Source organism: Sinohyriopsis cumingii, chromosome 15 (genome assembly GCF_028554795.1).
Source record: "Sinohyriopsis cumingii isolate HCF-2022 chromosome 15, ASM2855479v2, whole genome shotgun sequence".
Classification (NCBI taxonomy): Eukaryota; Metazoa; Mollusca; class Bivalvia; order Unionida; family Unionidae; genus Sinohyriopsis; species Sinohyriopsis cumingii.
The window spans coordinates 67518595-67545724 of record NC_142975.1 but is presented as its reverse complement, the minus strand read 5'-3'; the positions used below and the strand labels follow the sequence as shown (position 1 = coordinate 67545724).

General features: G+C 34.1%; 1 protein-coding gene across 1 annotated transcript in view; it reads right to left on the bottom strand.

Annotated features, from left to right (window-relative positions):
• LOC149781992 (plasminogen-like) overlaps positions 1–27130 on the bottom strand; it is a 34535-nt gene that overhangs the window by 4454 nt on the left and 2951 nt on the right. The window contains exons 2-7 of the mRNA XM_089933396.1: positions 9921–9976; positions 9430–9456; positions 7600–7806; positions 3111–3365; positions 2180–2212; positions 130–162 (exon numbers count right to left, since the gene is read on the bottom strand). Of these exons, the coding sequence (XP_089789522.1) occupies positions 130–162; positions 2180–2212; positions 3111–3365; positions 7600–7806; positions 9430–9456; positions 9921–9976 (611 nt within the window). The remainder of the gene's footprint in view (positions 1–129; positions 163–2179; positions 2213–3110; positions 3366–7599; positions 7807–9429; positions 9457–9920; positions 9977–27130) is intronic.

Below are 27130 nucleotides of genomic sequence, written 5' to 3'. Positions count from 1 at the left end.
AAATCAACCATCACTTGAAATTACACAATTTAAAGATTTTAAATTCATCGGTGTGAAAAATTCAGAGTTAAATTCAGTTTTATTTTATTACTTTTATGACATAAAAGAACAACGTTTTGCACAACTCACCTGCTGTAGTACCGGTCGGATCCAGCGTCGCGGCTGAAATTTAAAATCGGAAAATGTTCTAAATTCATAATTTTTTGGCTCTAAACTTTTATTTACAGCAGTAATAATGAAGAACATATTTACCAATTATTATTATTATGATTATGTTTAGTAGTAGTAGGATAAATGTGCCCTCTGTTCTTGCATTTAATGTCGTTGCACAACCCCAAATACAAATTTGCGCATGTCTGCTCTAATAAATGCATTCTTCTTTTATTTTACGCTTTCTTATCTTACGTTTCCTTTCCTTTCGTTTTGCTATAAAGATATATATATATATATATATATATATATATATATATATATATATATATATATATATATATATATATATATATATATATATATATATATAGTGTGTGTGTGTGTGCAGAGATATAATCACAAACATATACACTAGATGCATCGATTTCTGTATTCTGTATATATAACAATCTAATACGGGGTTAAGTCTACATCAAAGAGGTATCAGTGTTAACCATTGCAAACTGACCTTAGTATACATGACTTTTAACATTGGATTCTTCAAAGAAGATCACGGTATAAATTGATGCAAACAAAGCACGGCAAAGATGTTGATGAAGCATGCCTTCAGATACATAGGACTCCTTGCTTGCTTTGGTTTTTTTTATTGCAACTCAAAAATGGCAACGGTGAAAGCATAAACTTCTCCCTAACTTGGTTTAGTAGTTGAAAGATAAAAGTTGACTTGTATGATGAAAATAATAAATATCCTTGACAAACGTCGATTTCATTTTTCTGTTTAAAAACCATATCTCATCCATGAAAAACGGGGAATACACTATGAACGGATTGCGCAATTTTGAGCTGTATGTAGGACGAATACGACTTGACGCCTTTAAGTTATTATAACGTCAAATAGTGCCTAACGAGTAGCATACAAAGAACTTAAATTTTCATCTCTAACCATCTTTTAAATTAAGTAGTTTCAACAAAATTTCTATAAAGTTTTACTATATTATTTAAAATTTGTCTCTACTTACATATAAAATGTAATTTCGATCGTTTTCGCCAAATATCTGGTCTTGAACTAATAAAACTATGAAACTGAGAATTTCCAAATACATCTCTGAAGTAGACATAAAATGATTAGCTCGTGTTATTTGTAACCTGTATGTGCTGTATTCCAAACCTTGAAATTCTTAAACTGCTTTGAAATTATGACTCTTAAGAAAGGATTTTTATGGATTTGTAAAACAATTAACTAATGCCATAATAATATAATAATGGAGAAATGCGAACAAAATAAGCAAACGAATTTCAATAAAGGAGGCTATCCGATGGGCAGAAGGGAGAAGTGAATGGACATGATGTAAAAAAAATTGTCCTTGTTTTCTAAAGTTAATAACAAAATGTTCCTTTGCACATTGTTTCTTGTTCTCTGAAAATATCGGCTTTTGTTCCTTTGCTATCTGAAATACATGTATGTGGGTGAGGGTATCATAATATTTAAGATTTTACCATTCTGATGTCTCCAAAGTCATTGTAGTTTGACTGGTTCATCGTGATTTTGTGAGGCCAGAGAGAATAACAGAGCTAGTTAATTACAGCAAGAAACCATCTGCGACACAATAATATAAAAAAATAGTTCTTTTGAAATTAAATATCGCACAATTCAATTTTTATTTGCCACTCTGTCTTGTTAGATTCGTTCATGTAATTTTTCAGACTCGTTCATATCATATTCGGACTCGCTCATGTCATTTTTCAGACTCGTTCATATCGTATTCGGACTCGTTCGTGTCATTTTTCAGACTCGTTCATGTCGCTAAAGAACTTTTGATGACTCTACCGAAAGTAACCTGCCGATGGGATGATATATTTTTACCCACTTAGATATTACATACATACATACATACATACATACATACATACATACATACATACATACATACATACATACATACATACATACATTCTGTTTCACAGTTATGTGTATGTGAGAGAGAGAGAGAGAGAGAGAGAGAGAGAGAGAGAGAGACGCACTTACTCGTTGTGCAAGTTCCATAGTTAGTTGGGACGGCTGTATACAAGAAATAATATATAAATATAATACAAAAACTGAGAACCTTGTATAAAACTAATAGCACATAAGAAAGTTAGATGGGACGGCTGTATACAAGAAATAATATATAAATATCATACAAAAACTGAGAACTTTTTATAAAACTAATAGCACATAAGAAATGTTATAATTTATATTCTGTGATCTGACGAAAAGAATGTAAATTTTTCCCCAGTATTTGTTATAATTATTAAGAAGAACTAGAAAAAATAACCCATGCAGGTAGATGGAATTATGCTTCCAATTTCAGGACATGTTTTTTTTCTTCTTTTTTTCGCCTTGACATTGAGTGTAAGAATTTTGTTCTATCATGCAATATGTTAATTTTGTACATGTGATTTATTTAGTTAGTACCTTTGTTTTATTGTCACTATTTACCTTCACGTTTATTTATTTAGTTAGTACTTTTGTTTTATTGTCACTATTTACCTTCACGTTTATTTATTTAGTTAGTACTTTTGTTTTATTGTCACTATTTACCTTCACGTTTATTTATTTAGTTAGTACTTTTGTTTTATTGTCACTATTTACCTTCACGTTTATTTATTTAGTTAGTACCTTTGTTTTATTGTCACTATTTACCTTCGCGTTTATTTATTTAGTTAGTACCTTTGTTTTATTGTCACTATTTACCTTCACGTTTCATTTTGGTTTCGTTACCTGATATGCAGATTGACGTCTTTTCATTCATCCGTCCATTAGTCTACAAATCATGGCCAAAACAGCGTTCATTTATTTTAAAAATGGTACTAAAATTTCTGGACAAATCAGAGCATGAATTTTAGCCTCAACGGTGCAGATACTTGGAGGTTATAAAATACTTTCAGACATAAAATACTTCTAAACCAGAACTTACTTGAACACTGGAGGACAGAGCATGATTCCTTGCCTACGAGGGGATCGGTTGTGAAACACCAGGGGTAGCCACTTCCATCAGGGTCCCTGCAGTAATTGTTTGCGGCATTCAGAGTTGCGTCAGGAAAATTCGCCCCTGTAAAGCTGTGACTGTGAGGTGTTTGACTGTCCCATCGTTGACATATCTTTCCGTTCATTGTGCACGTGCGATGCCCTAGGTAACTGACCGAGCTTCCTACATTATAACACTCGTTAGCTAAAAAAAAAAAAGTGAAATTGATAGTGAGTGTGCACGTGCAGTTTTCTTGGCAACTGGTAACATGTTCGGACACTGCAGTACTCATTAATCTTAAAGACGGCGTGTTAAAACAATGTATAAAGTAACGTTATCCATTGCCCTCAGTAACGTTTAGAAGCAGGTCTAGGGATCATAAACGTCATGAGTTTCAATACGCCGCTTGATACTTTGTGTCAACCAGTTGTTGTTGTTGTTATGGGTTTTAACGCCATTTTTCAGCACCAGATAGGCTATACATGGCGGCCAGTATAAATGGTGGAGGAAGAACCCCGTGAAACCCCCAAAACAACCACCGACCTACGAGAAGCCGTGTCAACCAGTTATATACAATTTTTTTGGGAGATGTGTGTGTGTATTTTTAACGTAGCTTGAACAATTTTTCAGTCACATCGCTACGATATCTGCAGTGTGGAAGTTTATAGTGATGTCTAGCACTGCGGAATCATGCTGCAGACATGTAAGATGATGTCCCACCCAGTGGTGTCACTAGGGTTGGTGTCACCCAGTGCGGTATTTCATGGTGTCATCCCCATGGACTTCCTTCCTGCACAAAAATTCAAAACTTTTATATTATAGACAGCCATTTTGGTGTCACCCCCTCTGATGGTGTCACCCGGTGCGGTCCGACACCCTCTAGTGACGCCACTGGTTCCACCCAGTCGCATTATCCTGACACCAGGCAGACCAGTCCTAACACTAATTTCTTAATGCTGAGCGCCAAGCGAGGCAGCTGTTAGTACCATTTTTAAAGGTCTTTGGTGTGACTCGGCCAGAGTTCGAACCCGCGAACTCCGCATCCGAGGGGGACGCTTTAACCAATAGGCCACCGGAGCGGTTCTCTTTGGGGGAATAGTCGCTCTTAATTGACAGTAAGCGAGAGCACATTTAACAAAATATAACTCAGAACGTTTGTATCTGTAGACCAAATAATTCTATATTTAAAACATTTTCAAGAAAGTTTGAGATGTGTCTGAAAATAATGTAAAAAATATCGGTACAGTTTTTATGTATCATTAATTAACGTAAATTATGTTTATTTAAATTTTTTTGCATATTAAATCTTTGATTCCAGAGTTACTTAATGTTCTTAAATTATTCGAATGTACAATACTGGCCAAGCATCTTGACTAGTAATCTTTGTGACCAAAGAATTCAACACATGCTAGCTTTGCTGATTTTTATATAAAAAAATTATCTTCGTCTTAGCTCAGCGTGAGGTCATGCTCATAAACCTTTCCAAAATATCTTACTCTTTTATTTCTATATGTATTCATGCGAAATTTCAAAGATACTGAGTGATTGTGCATGATAATGAGAGAATCCATGCATAATACTCAGAGACTATGCACGATACTGAAAGACATTATACGTGATACTTGAAGTCTCAGTGCATGATACTGAGGACAATACAAGATGTTGAAGTCTCAGTGCATGATACTGAGGACAATACAAGATGTTGAAAGACACTGATACTGATAGACTCTATGCATAATACTGAGGACAATACAGGATGTTGAAATACACTATTTGATACTGATAGACTCTATGCATAATACTGAGGACAATACAAGATGTTGAAAGACACTGTTTGATACTGATAGACTCTATGCATGATAATGAGGTCAATACAAGATGTTGAAAGACACTGTTTGATACTGATAGACTCTATGCATAATACTGAGGACAATACAAGATGTTGAAAGACACTGTTTGATACTGATAGACTCTATGCATAATACTGAGGACAATACAAACTGTTGAAAGACACTGTTTGATACTGATAGACTCTATGCATAATACCAAGAGACTATGCCTGATACTGAAAGACATTTTTTGATACTGAGAGACTATGTGCATGATACCGAGAGAATATGTAGATAATAAAACACTCTGATACTGAGAGACTCGATGTATAATACTGAGAAGCTAATAATTAGTCACTTCGTATGATAATGAAAGACTGAATGTTTGATACGGTAAGACTATGCTTGATCATGACAGACTCTATGTATAATTCTGAGAGACAATATATAATACCGAGAGACTCTATGTATAATTCTGAGAGACAATATATAATACCGAGAGACTCTATGTATAATTCTGAGAGACAATATATAATACCGAGAGACTCTATGTATAATTCTGAGAGACTATTGTGATACTGATAGACTCTTTGCGTGAAATGATTAATTCTCGAGCCATTGCCCTCGGTTCAGTTTGTATGCATACGCAGATACTTGACAATCGGGCCAGGCATATTTTTCTTTGTTTTGTTTCCAAGGTAGTCCACTCCAGAAACTGAAAAAATATGTGCCATTTCAGACAAAGAAAAGAATTACAGATTTTAACATTTGACATTTATCCGTCATTATCACCGTGGTCGTTACCAAGGATTGCCATTATCGTCGTCATCATCATTATCATCATCATTATCTGCATATCATCATTACCACCACTACCACAACCACCACCACCACCACCATCATCATCATCAACACCATCATCATTATCATAATTACAATCAGCAGCAGCAACCTTCTGTTTCTGAACTACTCCCCCTTGCTTATAAGGTTTCAAAAATTCAGTGCAAGAGTTCCCTGACTGTAATATATCCTGTTAATTTCTAACGATATTATTTAAAATGCCACTAATATATTCCAGTCTTAACTCAAATGTACTATGTTATGGCATTGTCCATTGCTAGCCAAGGTTCCGATGTGATAGCCCTATCTACACCGTGGCGGATCGAACAGATATATTGCTGCTTTGTCCTAGCGACAGCTATTGGATTTCATGAGTTGCCTCCCTTAGGATGTAATACCAACTAACCAATTGCGTGGTGCATTGTACATCGGCCGAAAATTGTGGAGGCAATTGACCTAACAAGGACACTTTTTAAGTTTAACATCGAAATATTGACTACGTACCCAAGGGAAGCCATTACATACCATGTGAGTGAAAAGTATTTGCGCAAACACGGACCGGCAGTGGAAAATTTCTTTTTCATCAGTCCGTTCAAGTTGTGTGCTCCTTGTCTCGATGATGTAGGAACAGTGTTAAAATTTGAACAACCTAAGTTTGATTGGATGCGGCGGCTTGCCGCTGCATCCAATGAAGTTCACAGACTAGAAGCACGGAAATATCTGCTCGATTCGCCAAGATATAGGTAGGGTTATCATATCGGAACCTTGGACAACGAAGGTAAGCATCTTCCGTCTATCCGTCCATTAACTTTTGCATCTAAGATTCATAACGTTGTATTGGTCACATACCATATTCTCGCCTGCTGCCTCAAGGGCAAGCTCACAGTGATGGAAAAAACAATTATGTGACTTTTATCCTTGTCCGGGGTATAACTTTTGAACCGCTGAAGACTGAATGAAACTTCAGCCAGTTAAGAATAACATTTGAACCAGTTGAGATATTTTAATGAAACTTTAGCCTTTTAAATATGTTAATTTTACAGAACCTCGCCTATTTAGAGTCATACCTCTACCTTAAAATTAAGGTCACATGAAAGATAATGCAAGTCTTTAGTCTGTTTCTTTATCTAAGCTGTCACGATTTTAACACTACATATATTGCAAGGAAACTTAAGGCATATACAAATCGAATCATGCTATAGTCCTATATACCCCGCGCTCAAACGGTCGAGGTCATTAGTAGAGAAAACGTCACAGGCGAGTGTACAAGGTGTCTTTTTGTGGTACTGTTGTTTTATTTTATGGCCGTTGAGGTAGATGACGTCGAATCCCTAAGATGGTTTTTTCGTATTGAATGTCGTGTTCTTACGTTGTGCTAGCTTTTGGCAGTCTGGCCGTCATATATTCTCTGGGACATCCTGATTTTATAAACGCATGTTCACCTTGACCACAAGGGACAAGAGGTTAATACGAAAAACATTTTGACTTAATGGCACACTGAAATTAAAAATATTGATTAATTTAATTGTATATTGTTCTCTAAATATCAAACATTATTAGAAAAGAATAACGTTGCACGTGAACATTTTATTGAATTGAAATTTAGAAAATATAATGTGTAATAAGGTTTGAACATTCACTGAAACTGACAAGTGGTGAATATAATGTCTGGACTGCGCTGCAGTTATAATAATAAATCTTCCTCTTCTTCTTATTCGTTGTCGCCGTCTTCAAGCTATTATTATTATTATTAAGGAAAAGGTACTCACTGCCACATGAAATAGACGGACTAGTCCAGGTAAAGTCAGCTTTACACAGCTCCACAGGACAGTGGGGATAAGTTGAAACAAGTCCTGTTATCAGTCCGGCACAGGTGTAAGTTATGGTAGAACCTGCCGTTTGAGTATACTGCGGTATAGATTGTAGTTGGATACACCCATTGTCCGTCAGGGTCGTCAGTGATGGCGCGGGACATGCTGAAAGTGATGATATGACATTGGTAAGGTTCAGTTGAATGATTGCTATATATAGCTGTCAGTTTCAATCAGAATCAGAACAGCTGGAAATAGACTGCCATTTTGAAGGTCAACTTTCCTTTCAAATATTATAACTGACAGGAACAATGACTTGCTACATTCAAGGAAGGCAATCATGCCAGACTATTACGTCACATAAAACTATATATAGATGAGTTGTTTATGATCATATTTACAAAAACGAACGAATTCATCTCAGCAGCAAAAGGGAAATAACTTATTAAACAACTTCACATGCAAGCAACGGAGATCTTTATACGCGAATGAAAATAAAGTGGATGGTAATACGTATTACTTTTGTCATGAAAACCGAACAACAAATGGAATGATAAGTTTTCAAAATGTGCAGAACTTGCACAGTCGATTTAAATGTAGGTTATGAAAAACCACTGTCATCAATCCTGTTTTCTACAACATAACCATTCGGTAAATTGATACAATAGTAAGCCTTGATATCATGGACCGAGAAAAACGTGATATGCAATACCCAATGATATCTCATGATAGTGTGGCTTATGGGAACCTTGAAAAGAAAACCGTGTTATAAATGTCTTAACCTAATACTGGGAAACATATGTGCAAAAATGATACTGTGGTACAATGGTACGTTTTGTACACATAAATACACAATATTGTATATTCTGATGCAAAAGCAAAATTACATTCGGTCTGTAAATAACTAAAATTAACTTAAATAAATTAAGTGGTAATGATAGACAAGATTTGGCCAAGTCAATGGACTCTATTTACCATCTTCGCGGTGTGTAAGGGGACGCGGTATACTGTTTAGCTCGTGAGCAACATCATTTTATTAAAAATATATATGAAACTGAGTACTCGACACGAGCTACTTCATCGATGCTAAACAACTTCAATATAGAATTTTGCAGGGAGATACGTGCTACATTATAGTATGGCTATTTCGAAATGATCTATCAGAGAAGGAATCGTTTTTATTTCATTTTGAAATTAATTATCCAGAATTAATTGCAGAAAGAAGTATTGGAATTGAAATATATCGACGAAATAAACAATATATAGGACAAATAATTTATGATAAGGAAACTTATATTAGAAATCACTTATATTTTGTTGATAAATGAACAAATTATATCATGCAATTTTATTCGAATACATAGTATTTGCATCTTTCAGTAAAATAAATACTCCCATTTTAGATTTTTAAACTGACATCTTGTGTCGAATAATACACCAGTTCGTTGCTCATTAGCATTATACGTATCCTCTTCACTCCATACGAACGTACGCATACACAGAGACGGAGAGAGACAGAGAATGACTGAGAAACAGGCATATACATTCGCATGTATTCACTACACACATGTAAAATATATACATACCGATATACATACTTACTTCGATGTATACATACATTGCATGAATGACTGATTCACTTGTTAAATAATGGATGGGTGGAGGCATGTAATGACTGATCGATCTATCGGCGAAAATACAGTAAACCAGACTGCACTCAACAGACGGAGTGTGTGTGTGTGTGTGAGAGAGAGAGAGAGAGAGAGAGAGAGAGAGAGAGAGATTTACTTTGAGAGATGACTTGCTTCACATGTCCTGAAAATAGAAAATACAGGAAATGCATTTTTTTCCTTCAAAACGTTTATAGAGAGTACATAATTTTGGAGTTCGATCTAGTAGCGAATAATAGCATTTTATGATCACTACTTTGACTGTTTCAATCAACTTTGATATGGGTGACAGGTTCAAATCATCACATGTGTTAGGAATTTATTAAGATAACTGTAAAGAATATACCTGACGAACAGTCAAAACTAGCTTATGCCCTTCTGACTCTTGTTGAAACTTTAGGAAAGGCAATTAAAAAACAGATTAAAAAAGACAATAAACACAATAGAAAACGTTGAAATTACCAAACTTTACATGACTATGAATCTAATATAAATACTGTTTCAAAATTATGGAAATCATTGCAGTTCAAACCAATACGCATCCTTGAAAAATTCGATGTGTATTGTCTATCACTAAAGTTGCTGTAGATAAAGTAAGATGCTACACACCAAGTAATAACAGTATCCAGGGAATAACGTATACGACTGGATGATCCATCAGAACTCTGCAATAAAATTAATTAATTAATTAAGTTTTTTAGTGAATACTAGGAAAATTTAAATATGAGTGCAAAGTAATATTGTATGTAGGACTTAACATTGTTCAGAATTAAGTTTTTTTCTATTTGACTTGAATTATTTTTTATATATTTTATCTGTAAACAACTAATACATAACTAAAATAGTCTCTGTGTGTATGGGTTTAATATCTGGATCATTGTTAATAGAAGTAAACGTGTTTATTTGGGTTTGGATCTAGGTTATTGGAATTCCCCTACAATTTACCTGCTGTACCTGACATCGTCCAGGTTATAAATTATAATTTTAGTAATAGACTTTCTAATAATAACTAACATTTGATTTTGTAAACATTAAAAAGTTTATATTTTTCATTAGGTAATATTTCTTTTCGGAAAATTCTAATTGTGACATGAGATCAAGTAGAGGACTATGTAATCTTGTCACTGGAAAGATTATTCATTCGTGCTATAAGATCTTGGAGAATCAATTTTGTATTACTTTTGTGACCAGAATTCAATTTGGGCTGGAATTTATTTCATTCATTCATTTATATATATATATATATATATATATATATATATATATATATATATATATATATATATATATATATATATATATATATATATATATATATATATATATATATATATATATATATATATATATATATATATATATATATATATATATATATATATATATATATATATATGTGTGTGTGTGTGTGTGTGTGTGTGTGTGTGTGTGTGTGTGTGTGTGTGTGTGTTCGAATCAACCTGGTGGATACTGTTAATGCACATGACTGATCTTTCATTAGCACCTGCCATATGTGTTGATTCATCAATTAATGTAAGGCTAATGGTGATCTGACTTGGTAAGGGAAAATAACGTCTGAAGAACTGCATAGTCATACTCCCATAACGTTTATGTGAATGAAGGTGAACGTTAAACACCATCGTACTGACAAACATTTGAAGCCAAAAAAACAACCGTCTTCGCTGTTTCTCCTTAGGTAGCGCAGTGATACGAAACATATTAACTCTGGAGATTTAGCATTACGCCATAAAAAGGTAGATAATCATTAAATAATGCGTGCTATTGCTTTGGAAATAGCAGGCCCTTGTGCTCAACATAATGTCTTTCTTTCAACTATTTAAACTGTCAGGAACTGATTTCGGTTCAGTGACTGAAACGACTTGAATCGACATTCCTGACTAGTTCGATCTCATTAAATACCATTTTTTTTGCCCCCCCCCCCTTTGTGACATTATGATGTTTAAGAAAAGGAAATCGTCAATAAAAGAAAAAAGAAATGGTGGCTTGTTTCTTGTGTATACATTTTGCACAGTTTGTAATTTTCATCAACGTCGTTTGTTTCTATTCTCTCTTGAATAAACCCAAGTGTCAACGTTTTCTTTTAAAAAAATTTGTTTACACAAATTCGAACACAATATTGCTTCCTAACGGATATTTTTTAAAACATTAACCCATTTCGTCATCAAAATAAGCTGGAACATTCTCCACTGAAAGATAATAAGTACTTTCATCTTTGTTTTTAGGGCAATATAAGCATATCAAAATGACGTCATCGAAGACAAACACGTACTGACCGAGACATCCGAATGTGTTTCTAAGTAATTTCTCTACACTTTTCTATGGCTTCGTCAAATATCTTTTTTTATCGTCATGTGATAAATGGAATCTTACATTTGTGATAAATTTTTTAAAAATAATTTAAATATCTTGCTCGCCAGTGCTCACAAAAGATAGAAATTATTGAACTCGTTTCATAAATTCCATTTGAAATGATCACTGTGAAAAATAGCAATCTGACAAAAGTGCAAGAACGATTGTGTTGAATAAAAAGTTCTTTCACTTTTCTCGATAGTTTTTAAAATGGCTCCTTAAGCTTGTTTTATAACTGATTTAGCACAAGCATGTGTGATGAGTGAACAAAAGGTAATATTTGAAAAAATATCATTGTTACCTTACCAAAAGATAATATTTGAAAAAGATATTGTTGCCTTACCAAATGGTAATATTTGAAAATATATCATTGTTACCTTATCAAAAGGTAATATTTTTAAAAAATATCGTTGTTACCTTACCAAAAGGTAATATTTGAAAAAGATATCGTTGTTACATTATCCAAAGGTAATGTTTGAAAAGATATAATTGTTACCTTACCAAAAGGTAATATTTAAAATCAATATCGTTGTTACTTTGCCAAAAGTTAATGTTTGAAACAAATATCAGTTACCTTACCAAAAGGTAATATTTGAAACAAATATCCTTGTTACCTTACTAAAAGGTAATATTTTAAAAAGATATCATTGTTACATTACCAAAAGGTAATATTTAAAACAATATTATTGTTACCTTACCAAAAGGTAATATTTGAAATAAATAGTTACCTTACCAAAAGGTAATATTTGAAACAAATATCAGTATTACCTTACCAAAAGGTAATATTTGAAACAAATATCAGTGTTACATTACATAATTTTGATATTGTGTAAGTGTTCGTTTTTAAATACCATATTTTAGTAAGTCAAGGTAAACTTTTTTGTCATTTTCTCAGTCCAGTTACATGAAAATTTATTTTAATTTAACTACTGTATTTCCGTTTTAAATAGAATTGTTTCGCTTTTAAAACCACAGGTCTGACATTTTCATTTCAAAATGAGAAATGTTAAAATTTCAAGAGCTATTTTATTTCTACTTACCTTCTGATTGGAAATGTACACAAGTACTTATGTACTTATGTTCCCTTGGCCAAATTATTTCTTACCTACTTGCCGCTACCTTCCTCTTCCTTTAATTGACTGCGGCAATTTGATCAAAAGTAAAGAAGAACTATTTTCTGTTATTTAAACATTCACACAAGCATAGCTTGGGCCTTAACAAATGTACTCTTATTATTCTAAGAGGCCGTAACAGTAAATAGCCTGGTCAATAAATGGACCTCAAGTATGATACCATGTACAAACAGAAAAACAAACAAAGAAGCCTTTAAATTAAGTAAACAGACAGAAAGTACTTGCGTAGAATTTGTCAAAATGTATTTGCTTACTTAGGCATTCATTTAATTATTCTTTTTCAAACTGCGCTACTCTCCAGCAATCTACGCACCTTATGAACAAATCCGATACTTATTTATCACAACGATCGCTATTTTGTTTCTTTTGATACCAAAAGAGCTTTTGAATAAAGAAGGCTATGACTGTTACACCTCATTATTAATTAAATATACTTAAAAGAAATAACTCTCCTATAAAATTGATATCTAATAATCAATTAAGTATCAGTGCAGTGTATTTCGTCACGTTCACCAAGACGAATATATTTTGGAAAGTCTTTGATCCTAAATTGGAACAGTGAACATATGTTTTTGTTCCAGCTACTGGTTTTACAACTTGTTTTTCTTTTTCCTTGTCTTTCTTGTTTAACGTTATTGTTGACACAAGAACATTACTGCATCCGTCAAGGACCGTGGATATTGCAACTACCTGTTAAGACTTCCTATATATTTTTAAAATTGCTGAACCAATCCAAGTTGAAAAAAATTTATTTTGATGATCATTATATATATAATTAAACAATTTCTTCTTAAATTCAACAACAACAGAAAAAAGGATCGACTACCTTTAATAACAGATGTTCATAAGAAGTGCAATAAAAAGTTATAAGTTTACAAGTACCGACGTATTGAGAGAGAGAGAGAGAGAGAGAGAGAGAGAGAGAGAGAGAGAGGCACATTTTTCTAAAATGACATGAAAATGCCATCAGGTCATTTATATAAATACCATTTTCCTACCCAAAGTGGATTTTACTATATAATGCAAACAATGTTTTTGTGAATGCAGCGAATAATGTGTAGAAAATTTGAGATATTGTTTTAATGGTAAGAAAATCTGAATTAGTTACTATCAAATTTCATTGTTCTACCAGAAGTGGTTTTAACATAATTTAGTTTAAGTGTTCTCGTCTAAAATGTGTAACTTCAAAATGTTAAAGAATGTGAAGAGATTGATTTCATGCAATAACCTAATCAGGTCACCTACAAATGAAATTGATAAACGGGTAGAATTTTATGGATCGCAAGTTTAATAGACTGGTACAAAAACGTACGGACGGACAGCAGCAAATCACTCTTGTTCTTTCTGATATCGCGATAAAAGTATAAAACAGTTTAGGATTCTTACCTCATTGTTACAACATGGTTTTATCGATTACATGATAGGTATAATACATTAGGTTGTTTGGCCTTTACAATTCCATTCCGATATAATCTTGATAATACTGGGATAAACATGATACCCGCCGCAAGGATCGGTTCATTTGAAAATTAATTCTGAAGATATGCCTGGTTTGATGACAATACTAGCAACACAATTAAAAATAACAAATCTTGCAATGGCCTAGAATATATTTGACGTATAACAGGTTAATGGATGACGCTGGAGGTCGGCATGGTGAAAAGGTAGAGTTGTAGAGCTACTTTTGTCACTGTAAAATGTTTCAATATGTGAAAATCGTGAGGTCGTGAGGATCTAAAGCAACCATTCGACGTTGGTGCAAACTTGCAGAAAGAAAGTGCCCCCACCCCACCCCTCATGTAGAACGAAAATTACACAAGTTAGTTACCTTGTGGATGAACTCTTTTATTCTCTATATGTTAGATGGCTTTCTATGCATTAGATGGCGACAGGAGCTTCGCGAAACATTGGGTCGACTCTGTCTGATAATATTAGTGATGTTCAAAAGCTTGAGTAGTGCAGAAATGATACTGCCGCAGACACATGCATGCATGCATGTTAGAAATGTTGATTGTTGAATTGTGAGACTCGTACAAAACAAATAAAAATGACAATTATGGCATTCGTCGTTTTTCTCTTTCTAGGAGACGCAACCTTTAACATTGGCCATGAAGAAGGCCATGCTGGATTAAAGAACATTAATCATCCATAGTGACACCAATTGCAGGACACACGGTACTAATGGCATGGAAAAATGGGAACCAACATGCAAATGGATGAACGTAAAATAGAGTATATATGGGTTAGGATGACCAGGATTGGCTAATAATGCAAGTTATGTTGTAGGAAAAAGAATCCTTTGAGAACTTATCCTAGTTGTAAGTGAAAAAAATAGAGACATTGTTTTATTGATGGAATTTCAATCCTTTAATAGTCTTGAGTTTGGAACACTCATTACTAAAATTTGCACCTGACTCTTTGGTGCGTAATTGAAAGCACATGTTTCAAACACATGCAGGTCCAGAAAATGCCGAGTCTCATATCCTTTCCTCAACACAGAAACTGACATCCAGGTTTCATATATACTGATAAATAATGGTTTGATCACGAGCACTCACAAATTTTAAGTTATTAAATTTTTAGTATCATGGTGTTTGCATAGGTTTACCATGGGAACTGAATTAGTACCGTGAATCCTGCAAGAAATCCTTAGAACTGCCATTTTCGAAACGATTCTAATGTCGTAAGAAGCTGTATAATAAGGAATAATGGGGAATGCTAAAGACGTTGTGAAATGTAGTTACCGGTTTCGTGAAGAGGCAGAGATAGAGTTTATTCGTCATATTTTCTGGAACTTGAAAAATATCCATTATTTGTGCAACACACATGAGAACTGTTACAGCATTATTAAATAATCCATTCTCAGACGGAGTAAGTACGATGTGTATATAAATGAATTCATTAACTACTCAGCACATAACACGCAATGATGTTAAAAGCATTATTAAATAATCCATTCTCAGACGGAGTAAGTACGGTGTGTATATAAATAAATTCATTAACTACTCAGCACATAACACGCAGTGATGTTAAAAGCATTATTAAATAATCCATTCTCAGACGGAGTAAGTACGGTGTGTTTATAAATGAATTCATTAACTACTCAGCACATAACACGCAATGATGTTAAAAGCATTATTAAATAATCCATTCTCAGACGGAGTACGTACGGTGTGTTTATAAATGAATTCATTAACTACTCAGCACATAACACGCAATGATGTTAAAAGCATAAATTCTATACCAATCTTAAAAAAGATCTTGCATGAAGTATTAAAGAATATATAAAATGACCATTATTAATGATAATTGGCGTCAGATAAAATGACCATTATTAATGAGGATTAGCGTCAGGTAAAACGAAATTTATTAAAAACGAATAGTTTCAGATAAAATGACCATTCTTAATAATAATTAGTGTCGGGTTAAATTACCATTATTAAAGAATATTAACATCAGACAAATGACCATTAATAAAGAGGATTAGCGTCAGATAAAATAACCATTATTAATGAGGATTAGCGTTAGATAAAATGACCAGTATTAATGAGGATTAGTGTCAGATAAAATGACCAGTATTAATGAGGATTAGCGTCATAATGAGGATTAGCGTCAGATAAAATGACCATTATTAATGAGGATTAGCGTTAGATAAAATGACCAGTATTAATGAGGATTAGTGTCAGATAAAATGACCAGTATTAATGAGGATTAGCGTCATAATGAGGATTAGCGTCAGATAAAATGACCATTATTAATGAGGATTAGCGTCAGATAAAATGACCATTATTAATGAGGATTAGTGTCAGGTAAAACGAAATTTATTAAAAACGAATAGTTTCAGGTAAAATGTCCATTATTAATGATGATTAGTGTTGGTAAAATGACCACAGGTCCTGTCAGAACTGGGATGAAATATGCAATAGAAACGAAAAAAAATTGTTTGACCAGCAGTAGCAGCAAATACCCAGACAGACCAGATCTGCCATCGCGTAGAACAAACTCAGCCTTTTTTTTAATAATGCGCCTCAGATCAGAGTAAAAGACACAAGCCTGAAATCACTGATATAATTAACAGCGGGAATCTCTACTGCCGATGAAGAATACACTTTTACAAGATTTGCCTCTACGCTGTTGGTGATTCAGCGCGCGTTAAACAGTAGTACCTACGGTGAAGAGGACCCCGAGTGGCCTAGTGGTCTAAAGCGCTCTCCGTTACGGATCACTGCCATCTCACCTCCGTCTGCGTGGGTTCGAGTCTCGGATTCGGCCAATGTGGGTATGTGAGAAAACTTGCCAGTAACTTCTCGAGGGTCGGTGGTTCTTCCCGGGTGTTCCCGGGTTCTTCCTCCACCATTAATACTGGCCACCATGTATAGCCTATCGTGTGCTAAAAAAAATGGCATTAAACCCTACAACAACAACAACCTACGGTGAACACACTTTATTCCAGCTAATTCAAGGGCTTGATGAAAATCCCAACTGACCAAAACTGAAGAAGACCGTGACAGTCGTATTAGATATAACGTTAACATAAATTCGTTATTTATATTGTAATGTCAACATTTGTGTAAGTATTCTTTCAATATGTTGAATATTATTTACTTTAATTTTTTTGTAAAAGCACAGGATATCAATATAATATGATTGATTCTATTTGTTTTAGAATAGTTCAACACACTGATTATCAGTTGTCCTTTCTTTGCTTAATTTCGTTGATTGATAAATTAGAACAATCGGAAAGACATTCTATACTTTTTAAGAGAAACACAGTTAAAAAAACACATTATAAATATTGACAATCTAAATTGAATTTCGACATCTGTTGGAAGAATTATGCAAGTCCACTGGTCAATGTTTATTTACTATAAGGTTACGAAGGTTACAATAAGTAGCCGGTAGAATAGATTCTCTTTTCACCAATATAAGTTTTTCTGTCGATCGATATGTGCTTCTCTCTTCGCCGATTTTATTGTTTCTTTCTTCTCCGATATGCATTTTAGAGAATACTGAATACACTTTAATCGAATTTCACTGCTCAAGAAAAAAATTACTGTTCTCACATATTTTCATGGGTATCATTTTCGGTGGATTAGCCAAGGGGTCATATGGTTTTGTGGATTAGTTAAAGGGGATCTAAAGTTTCGACAGATGGATTAAATGTTTCTTTGTCTTTTATCCGTGTTTATTTTGTTGCTCAGCAAACATGAAGTTCACGAAAATTAGTACTCTACAAAATATAGTACATTAAATATAGTACATTCAAAGTATGTCAAGTTGAAAGTGAAGTTTTTGGCAACATGTCGTTAATGGAGAAAATATCAGTTTTAATTGACTATAGTGTTACCAGAGAGTTCGGTTAGAACTGGATAAGGTCGTAGTGTACCTCGTTTCTGATATCACCAATTACGAAGGTCAATATTAAGATATATTAAAATTGAGAAGACTCCCTTTATAATAAACAAGTTTTCGAATAGTGTGCATTCATCTTACTCAGACCGGGGTACCATTGATCGCAAGGTCTTTGTGCGTGTCAGTAGGTTGACATGTGGAAAATTGAGCACATGTCTAAATTTAATTTTAAAAAGTATATATCAATACAATAATAGTCATGTCTTGTTTTAAAGTAGAGAGAGAGGAAGTGGGAGAAGTCACTTCGTAAAACTATAACTGTAAGCAAAAATATTTCATCATATGTATATATATATATATATATATATATATATATATATATATATATATATATATATATATATATATATATATATATATATGAAACAATTTTTGCACTGTTATTGGTACATTTTCATCTTTTTGTAGCCAAAATTTCAAAGCAAAAATGACAACTCAGAACGAGACTGACGCTAGGGTCAAGCGGTCTTTGCACGCATAGGAGTTGTTTATTAGTCTTAGGCTCGTTACGGCAAAGCAGTTTGTCGGATTCAATCGGGGAGTAGGGGAACAGTAACAGTCTTAATTGCAATGGGCTCCGTCTAAATACTTGTAGCAAATTACATGAAATTGATCTTTTAATAAAATTGTACCATATCGATATTCTAATCCTGCAAGAAACTCACATTGATAACCAATCCTCAGCCAAAGATATTCAAACTAAATTAAGATGCCACAATGCCATTTGGAGTTTTGGCACAAATAGATCATGCGGAGTAGTTTTACTAAATTTTAACATTCAAATTGACTTTTCGAAATTTGACACAGACTTTGATGGTCGATTCATTTGCCTTGATCTAACATTTAATACTACTCCATATCGTATTATTAATATATATGCCCCGAATTCCGACTCTACGAAAAACGAGTTCTTTAATACACTGTACCCCTTTTTAGCCGGGCAACATAACCTTATATTAGCTAGAGATTTCAACTGTGTCACAAATTCCAAATTAGATAGAATAGGAAGTTTAGACGAATATAACGACCTTGCAATTCGGAATCTGAAAACCATCATTTCTGAATTCCACCTAACTGATGCTTTTCGCCACCTCCATCCGTCTCATAAAACATATACATGGTATAAATTCTCTAAAGACCCATCCCTTGCTACCTTAGCCAGTAGGATTGATCGGTTTTATGTTTCAAACAGAATCAAAGATTATATTTTAGACGCACAAATTGTTCCATTTTCCCAATCCGACCATGACGCGGTTTTTCTATCCCTGTCTTGTAATTCTTCTATCAACTTCGGAAAAGGTTACTGGAAATGCAACAATTCACTCCTAAGGCACACCGCTTTACGAACTCTCATCACTGGATTGTGTGAAAGAGAGTTCAGGTTTCATACTTTTACTTTAACATTTTGGGATGAACTGAAAACAAAAATTAAAGAGGAACTTATTCGTTATTCCAAAGACTATTCAAAACTCAAGTATTCAGAGTTAAAACGATTGAAGAAAACGTATTACTGTCTGAGAAATGAATATAATACGAACAGTAACCCTGACTGTCTCAACGAATTACTTGAACTGTCTATGAAAATGAAAGAAATCCATAATGAATATTACCAAGGCTCTATTATTCGAAGCAAAGCCAAAATACTCGACAATAGTGAAAAACCTAGTAAATTCTTTTATCAAACTGAAAATAAACGAGGTGAGAAAAAATGTATTAACGAGATTCAACACAACAATATTTCTTATAAGTCTAGTTCAGACATTCTATCATGTTTTCAACAGTTCTATTCTGATTTATTTACCAACGAACCAATCAATGAAACTGTGTTTGAAGAATTTCTTCGTGATCTACCACACATAACTGAAGCTGAAAATGAATTCCTTGTAGGACCCATCACTAAAGACGAAATATGGCTATCTATTAATGGCATGAAGAATGATAAATCTCCCGGACCAGACGGCCTGTCAAAAGAGTTTTATGTCACCTTTTTTGACATTCTTGGCGAAAAACTTACCAAACTTTATAACATGATATTTGATGCCAGTACCTTAACAGATTCTCAGAAGCTCTCGTATATCACTCTTCTTTGTAAAGACCCTCAAAACCCGACCAACATGAAAAACTGGAGACCTATCTCACTACTTAACGTAGACTATAAAATCCTTTCCAAGATTATCAGCAATCGCCTCAGTAAAGTAATGTCAACAATTATTCATTTGGACCAAACCTGCGGAATCAAAGGTCGCTCTATATTTGACAACGGCCATCTAATCCGAAATATCTATGATTATATAGACCAAAAACAACTACAATGTGCCTTTATTTGCCTAGACCAAGAGAAAGCCTTTGACAGGGTGAACTACTCTTTTATGATGAAAACTTTAGAATCTTTTGGATTTCACGCTGATTTTATCAAATGGATTTCTATATTTTACACTGACATATCCTCCTCCGTCATCGTTAACAATCACATTTCAGAACCTTTCTCTATTTTACGAGGGGTTAGACAAGGCTGTAGTCTCTCCCCCCTTCTATATGTGCTAACTTATGAACCTTTTGCAGTCAAAATAAGGTCGGATACTGAAATTATTGGAATAAATATACCTGGCACTACGGAGACCTGCAAAATCTCCCTTTACGCAGACGACAGCACAGGATTTTGTTGCACCGACAAATCCATTGAGAAATATCTCTTCTGGGCAGAAACATATTCAAAAACCTCTGGCGCCAAAATAAACTTTAGTAAATCAAATGGGATGTTTTTAGGAAAATGGAAATCTCGCAGTGATCACCCTTTCGGTATATCCTGGATTTACAAACAAAAAATAGTTGGTTTTCTTTTTGGACACAATTTAACACATGACGACTATTGGCATACCAGCTCAGCTCACCTCCAAAATACCTTGCACCTTTATAAAAGCCGAAAATTATCCCTTATTTCAAAGTCTAATATTGTCAATCTTCTCTCTTACAGTAAAATTTGGTACACTGCCACTGTTAAAGATTTGTCCAAACATTATATTACACTCATGAATAGAAATATATTCACTTATTTATGGGACTCTACTTTCGAACCCCTGGCCCGTGCTGTCTGTTATAATCCTTTTAAAAAGGGTGGTTTAAACATCACAAATATCGAATGTAAATTAAGAGCACTAAGACTACAGCACATGCAAAAATTACTTGATGACAACTACAACGCCAAGTGGAAGTTTTTCCCAAGATATTGGATCGGATTGCAATTAAGGGCGTATAACCCAAATTAAGTTTAAATATATACACACACACTCTATACGCTCCCCAATTTTACAAAAATTGTTTAAATATCCTTAAAGATTTCACAGAAAAGAACCTCAGTTTTGCTTTTGGCACTGCCCCCACCAAAACCTTTTATCAATTAAACCTGAAAAATTTCGTTCTAGAACCAAAAATCCACAAACTTTACACTATCGATTTCACTATGGTATGGAAAAATTTACACAATAAATTCCTCGACCCAATCACCAGAGATGTGTGTTTTAAAACCATTCACGATATTTTACCAGTAAATTACAACATGTTCCTCAAGAATATTTCCAAGTCCAAACTGTGCACGTTTTGCGGCGACATCGAAACAACAGATCACTTATTTTTTTAATGTGAGTTGGTATACCCGCTACAACGCCTTGTAATTAAATGGATCAAACAACTGTCACGAAATTCATTCAACACCTTCTACTCATTCTTAAAATTCGGTGTTCTCCCTAAAGAAGCTTCGTTCCCAGAGCCAGAATTCGAAAACCTTTGCCTCCTCTTATCAGCTGAATACAAATATGTCATCTGGTGCAAACGTGTTCGTGCCTATTTTTATAAGGAAACTGTCAAATCCAACACCCTTCTCAACTTCTTCCTTAACCGACTAAAGTGTAGAATACGAGCCGATTTTCATAGATATCATGTCGTAGAATTTCTTGACAGATGGTGTCTGGCAGGCCTTTTCTGTTCGCTATACAACTTTGAATTAGTTATTGATTTAAGTCTGTGACGATAATAAACCATTAAATCCAATGTCACACGAACCCTTACATGTGTAAATATGTATGTACGTTAATTATTTATAATTCCCATATTTCAAGCATGTATAATTATGTTTGTATCATACTTGTAACACATATAATTGTTCATTCGTACAGATCTACATCACTTCAGATATCTACATTGTAATTTTTTTTTTCTTTCATATGCACCATCCTATTGTGTTTTTACATGTATATGAATGCGAAGGACAGTGTGTCTGGGTGTATGTAAGTGTGCAGGAGTAAGTGTTAGTCCAACGCTTACTTTTTATTTATTTATAGTGTAAGCTGATACATGTAATTATTTGTATTTTGTTATCATCTATTTGTATCAATAAACAATTATGAAAATTAAAAAAAAACAGAGTCTCTTTGTGGATTGCCTATTTAAAGCGGATAGGTATATTTCCCATCGAGCAGTTGTAGACATAATCGATTTGGTGATGTCACTTTGTACGAAGATGACGTCCAAATAATGCGCCGCTAAAATAAAATAAAAAATAGATCTAACATTCATCCTGGCTGATACAATTTTTACTCTCTTATTCCTTTAATGTGTAATTTACCATTTTTCTTTAAAAGATCTGCCTTGTCAATATCAACCCTCCCAGTGCCGTCCAACGCCAATATTTGAGGCGCCTCGTTTTCATTTAACTTTGTTGGGCTTTCCACTAGTTATTATGTACTTTTGAGAGAGAGTGACGTATGTGAGGTGAATCTGTTTCATTTGAAACATGCACAGTGGAGAGAATTTTGGCATACCTCTGTGATACTTTGATGTAATGTGGATGACATTTCGTTGGATATTGTACTATGGAAATTGTACATGATTTAAGCATACTTTAACTAAAATGACTGCTCCCTTGTGCTAAAAAAATCAGTCTGAATTAGTCTAAAGTACACTATTTTTAGCACCTATTAAAATAGAGAAAATTAATTTTGCCCAAATCGACAATAGCAGCTTCTGAAAGCGCAGTGGCTGAATTACCAAATATATAAAATGTAAAAAAAAAAAAAAAAAAAAAAAAAAAAAAAAAAAAAAAAAAATTATCAAATTTTTTATATACAATTTACCTCGGGGCCCCGAGTGGCCGAGTGGTCTAAAGCGCTCTCCGTTACGGATCACTGCCATCTCACCTCTGTCTGCGTAGGTTCGAGTCTCGGATTCGGCCAATGTGGATATGTGAGAAAGCTTGCCAGTAGCTTCTCGAGGGTCGGTGGTTCTTTCCGGGGATTTCCTGGGTTCTTCCTCCACCATTAATACTGGCCGCCATGTATAGCCTATCTTGTGCTGAAAAATGGCGTTAAAACATACAACAACAACAACAATTTACCTCTGAAGTCCAAGTGAAAATGACCAAGTGGAGCTAGGAGATTTTTGAAAGGTGCACATCTGGAATAAGGCCAAGCTGTATACTCTTTAACCCATATTATACCCATCAGCCATGAACCAAAATAAAAGACCTGGTATATATCGAATATATACCAGGTCTTTTTTCAGCCAGTATAACCAGTAAGGCAACCCGGGAAAATTATTTTTCTTTAAAATTATAACTTATGCAAAATAAGAAACTGCAGAGCGCCACCATAGCGATGACATCCGAATATGACCATATTACCAAGATTTGAGAGGCATTCGGAATACCCTCATCTCTTTCCAATGTGAGTCGAATGGCTTCGACTCTAAAAGAGAATCGGAGGTAATTGTTGTTGTTGTTGTTGTTGTTGTAGGGTTTAACGCCATTTTTCAGCACGCGATAGGCTATACATGGCGGCCAGTATTAATGGTGGAGGAAGAAACCGGGAAATCCCCGGAAAGAACCACCGACCCTCGAGAAGCTACTGGCAAGCTTTCTCACATATCCACATTGGCCGAATCCGAGACTCGAACCCACGCAGACAGAGGTGAGATGGCAGTGATCCGTAACGGTGAGCGCTTTAGACCACTCGGCCACTCGGGGCCCCGGAGGTAATTGTTGTGATACTTCCCAAATTGGTAAGTTGTTTGGCAGACGAACATCCAGCAGGATGTCTTAACAATCAATGAAATAGCTGCACATTTAATCTTTAATATTATTCCCGCAACTTTGTAATAAAAAAAATTTTAAAAATTATTTGGTATAAATTTTCTGTAGCAATTTTTTTCAGTTGCTGTTAGTGAGGAACACCATCTATTAACTGTGACGCTATGATGTGATTAGGACATAATAACAAGCATGCGCTTAAGAGCAGTTCAAGAGGTTACGCCAATCGGAACATCCTCTGCTGTTTCTGCGAGACCAAATGTGCTACGGATGCACACAGGCGTACTAATTTACAGAACATTTTTACCAATTTTATTCGCCGGAAATGTCTTAGCAAAGATAGAAACCACAATCTATTTGGATTACATAGGTTATTTCTACGACTGAATTGACCATATGATTGACCGAAAAGTTAAGAATGACAAGAAAAATAGTTCGAGGCGTTCGCAACTTCTCTGTCAGTTCTTGTTTTGTAAATAGCCGAGGTGGTCAGAGTGGCAGCTATCTACTTACCTTCGCGGTACAGTCTGTAGGATTGATCTCTGAGTTGCGAATGGAGGCTACCAATTGCTGCAAAGGGGGTGGGGGTGGTAATCTAATGCATAAATAAGGAAATTCAACTATCAAATTCATTTTCAATTAAACGGGAGATTATGATTTTAACCCAGTCTCAGCAAGGATCTTGTAATGAAACTAGATCACCACCGCGCGTATTGTATGTTTGTGAAACATGATATAACTGCAGCACTCGAAACATATTAGACGTTGCGCTGCGTTTATTTGGTGTTTTGGCCATTGAAGTCTACGTATATCTGAATCAACTGTTTTCCCTGGAGCGACGTCGTAGATTGCCTGCAGGCCATTTCGCAAAACGTGTATTTTTACACCGCCTTTTCAATCACAAAGAACACAGAGTTAAAATAAAACGAACTAGTTGTATTTCTGATATTTATAGGCGATTAGGATCATTATTTCATCTACATGAGTAGTTTATAGAACCGTTTATACTTCAAGGTCTATTCCCGGTCAAAAACAAAGATTTGAATTGTATTGTTATATACTAAGCTCATGCATCATATAAAAATACTTTGAATTGTTGACTGTCTCAAGACGCATCGCTAGAAGGAGTTAAGACGCTTTTGTTCGATGACAGTTTGATTGCGTATACGATATGGGAAGAAGCCAGTGACTTTCCAGGCACTATTGAATAATGTCGAATTGTTGTAAATAATACGACTGAAATTGTTCACACCGTTTGTACTTGCTGTCAAATGTATATTAATGTCGTTGATCCATTCATACCCGTGTGTAGTTTTCTTACACAAGATCGTGATAGGTTTAGGTGCAGTATTATTGATAAATTCGGTGTCTATGTGTGCAAATTCGGCTTGTATATGTATGAATTCCGTGTGTATGTGTATAAATTCATTGAGCACGGTTATAGATTCGGTGTTTATATGTATACATTCCTTGCGTATATTTATATATTCGTTGTGCATGTGTATAAATTCGGTGTGTATGTGTATAAATTGGTTGAGTATGGTTATAAATTCGGTGTGTATAAATGTGTTCAGTATGTTTACAACTTCGCTGTGTATATAATCAATTGAATTTAATAATTTGAAGAAAATATATATTCGTTGTGTATGTGTACAAATTATGTGTGTATGTGTATAAATTCATTGAGTATGGTTATAAATTCGGAGTATATGTGAATAAATTCGTTCAGTGTGTTTAGAAATTTGGTGTACATGTGTATAAATTCAGTGTGTATGTGTATAAATTCATTGAGTATGGTTATAGATTCTGTGTTTATGTGTATGAATTCGTTGTGCATGTGTATAAATTCGGTGTGCATGTGTATAAATTCGGAGTGTATGTGTATAAATACATTGAGTATGGGTATAAATTCGGTGTTTATGTATGTGTATAAAATGGTTCAGTATGTTTATAAATTCGGTTTGTATGTGTATAAATTAGGTTTGAATGTGTATAAATGTTTTTGATTATGGTTATAAATTCGGTATTCATAAAATCAACGAGTATGTTTATAATTTCTGGTTGCATATGTATAAATTATGTGTGTAGGTGTATAAATTCGGTGTGTATGTGTACACATTTAGTGTGCATGTTTACATGTATTTTGATTTACTTAATTTGCCAAAACTCTTTTGAAATGATGTTCCATGATTAACTAATTCTTATTAGTAAACGATTAAACTATGTATTTCCATTGTCTGTGAATCGCACCTGTCACTTCCATGTGGAAAAGGTAGATAAGAAATGTTGGACTGTGTATAATGCTGATGTCTAATATTTTTTGGTACTCCTTTTGATTATTTATTTTACTTAAAATGTATAATAGTCTGAGTGTAATGACTCTAGCTTGCGTACCAGACATCCTCTGGCTCTTTAGACATAATCAAGGTGTAAAATAATGAAATTGCGGTTTATATTTGCGTAACGGTATGATTAGTTTCGCCTATTTCAATCCGGATGTGCAACATACACTGAGTTTGGTTAACACGGGAATTTTGTGTTTGATTCTGGATATTTTATTATCTCATATTACCGCTAAGTTTTCGATTGTTAATTTTATTATGTATCTATATAACTGATTGTACTGTACGTAACAACGAGAATATATATATATATATATATATATATATATATATATATATATATATATATATATATATATATATATATATATATATATATATATATATATATATATATATATATATATATATATATAATGATCTATGATTCTTTGCACTAGAAATCAATTATTAAATTTGATTGTGAACTTGTGAACATGTAAC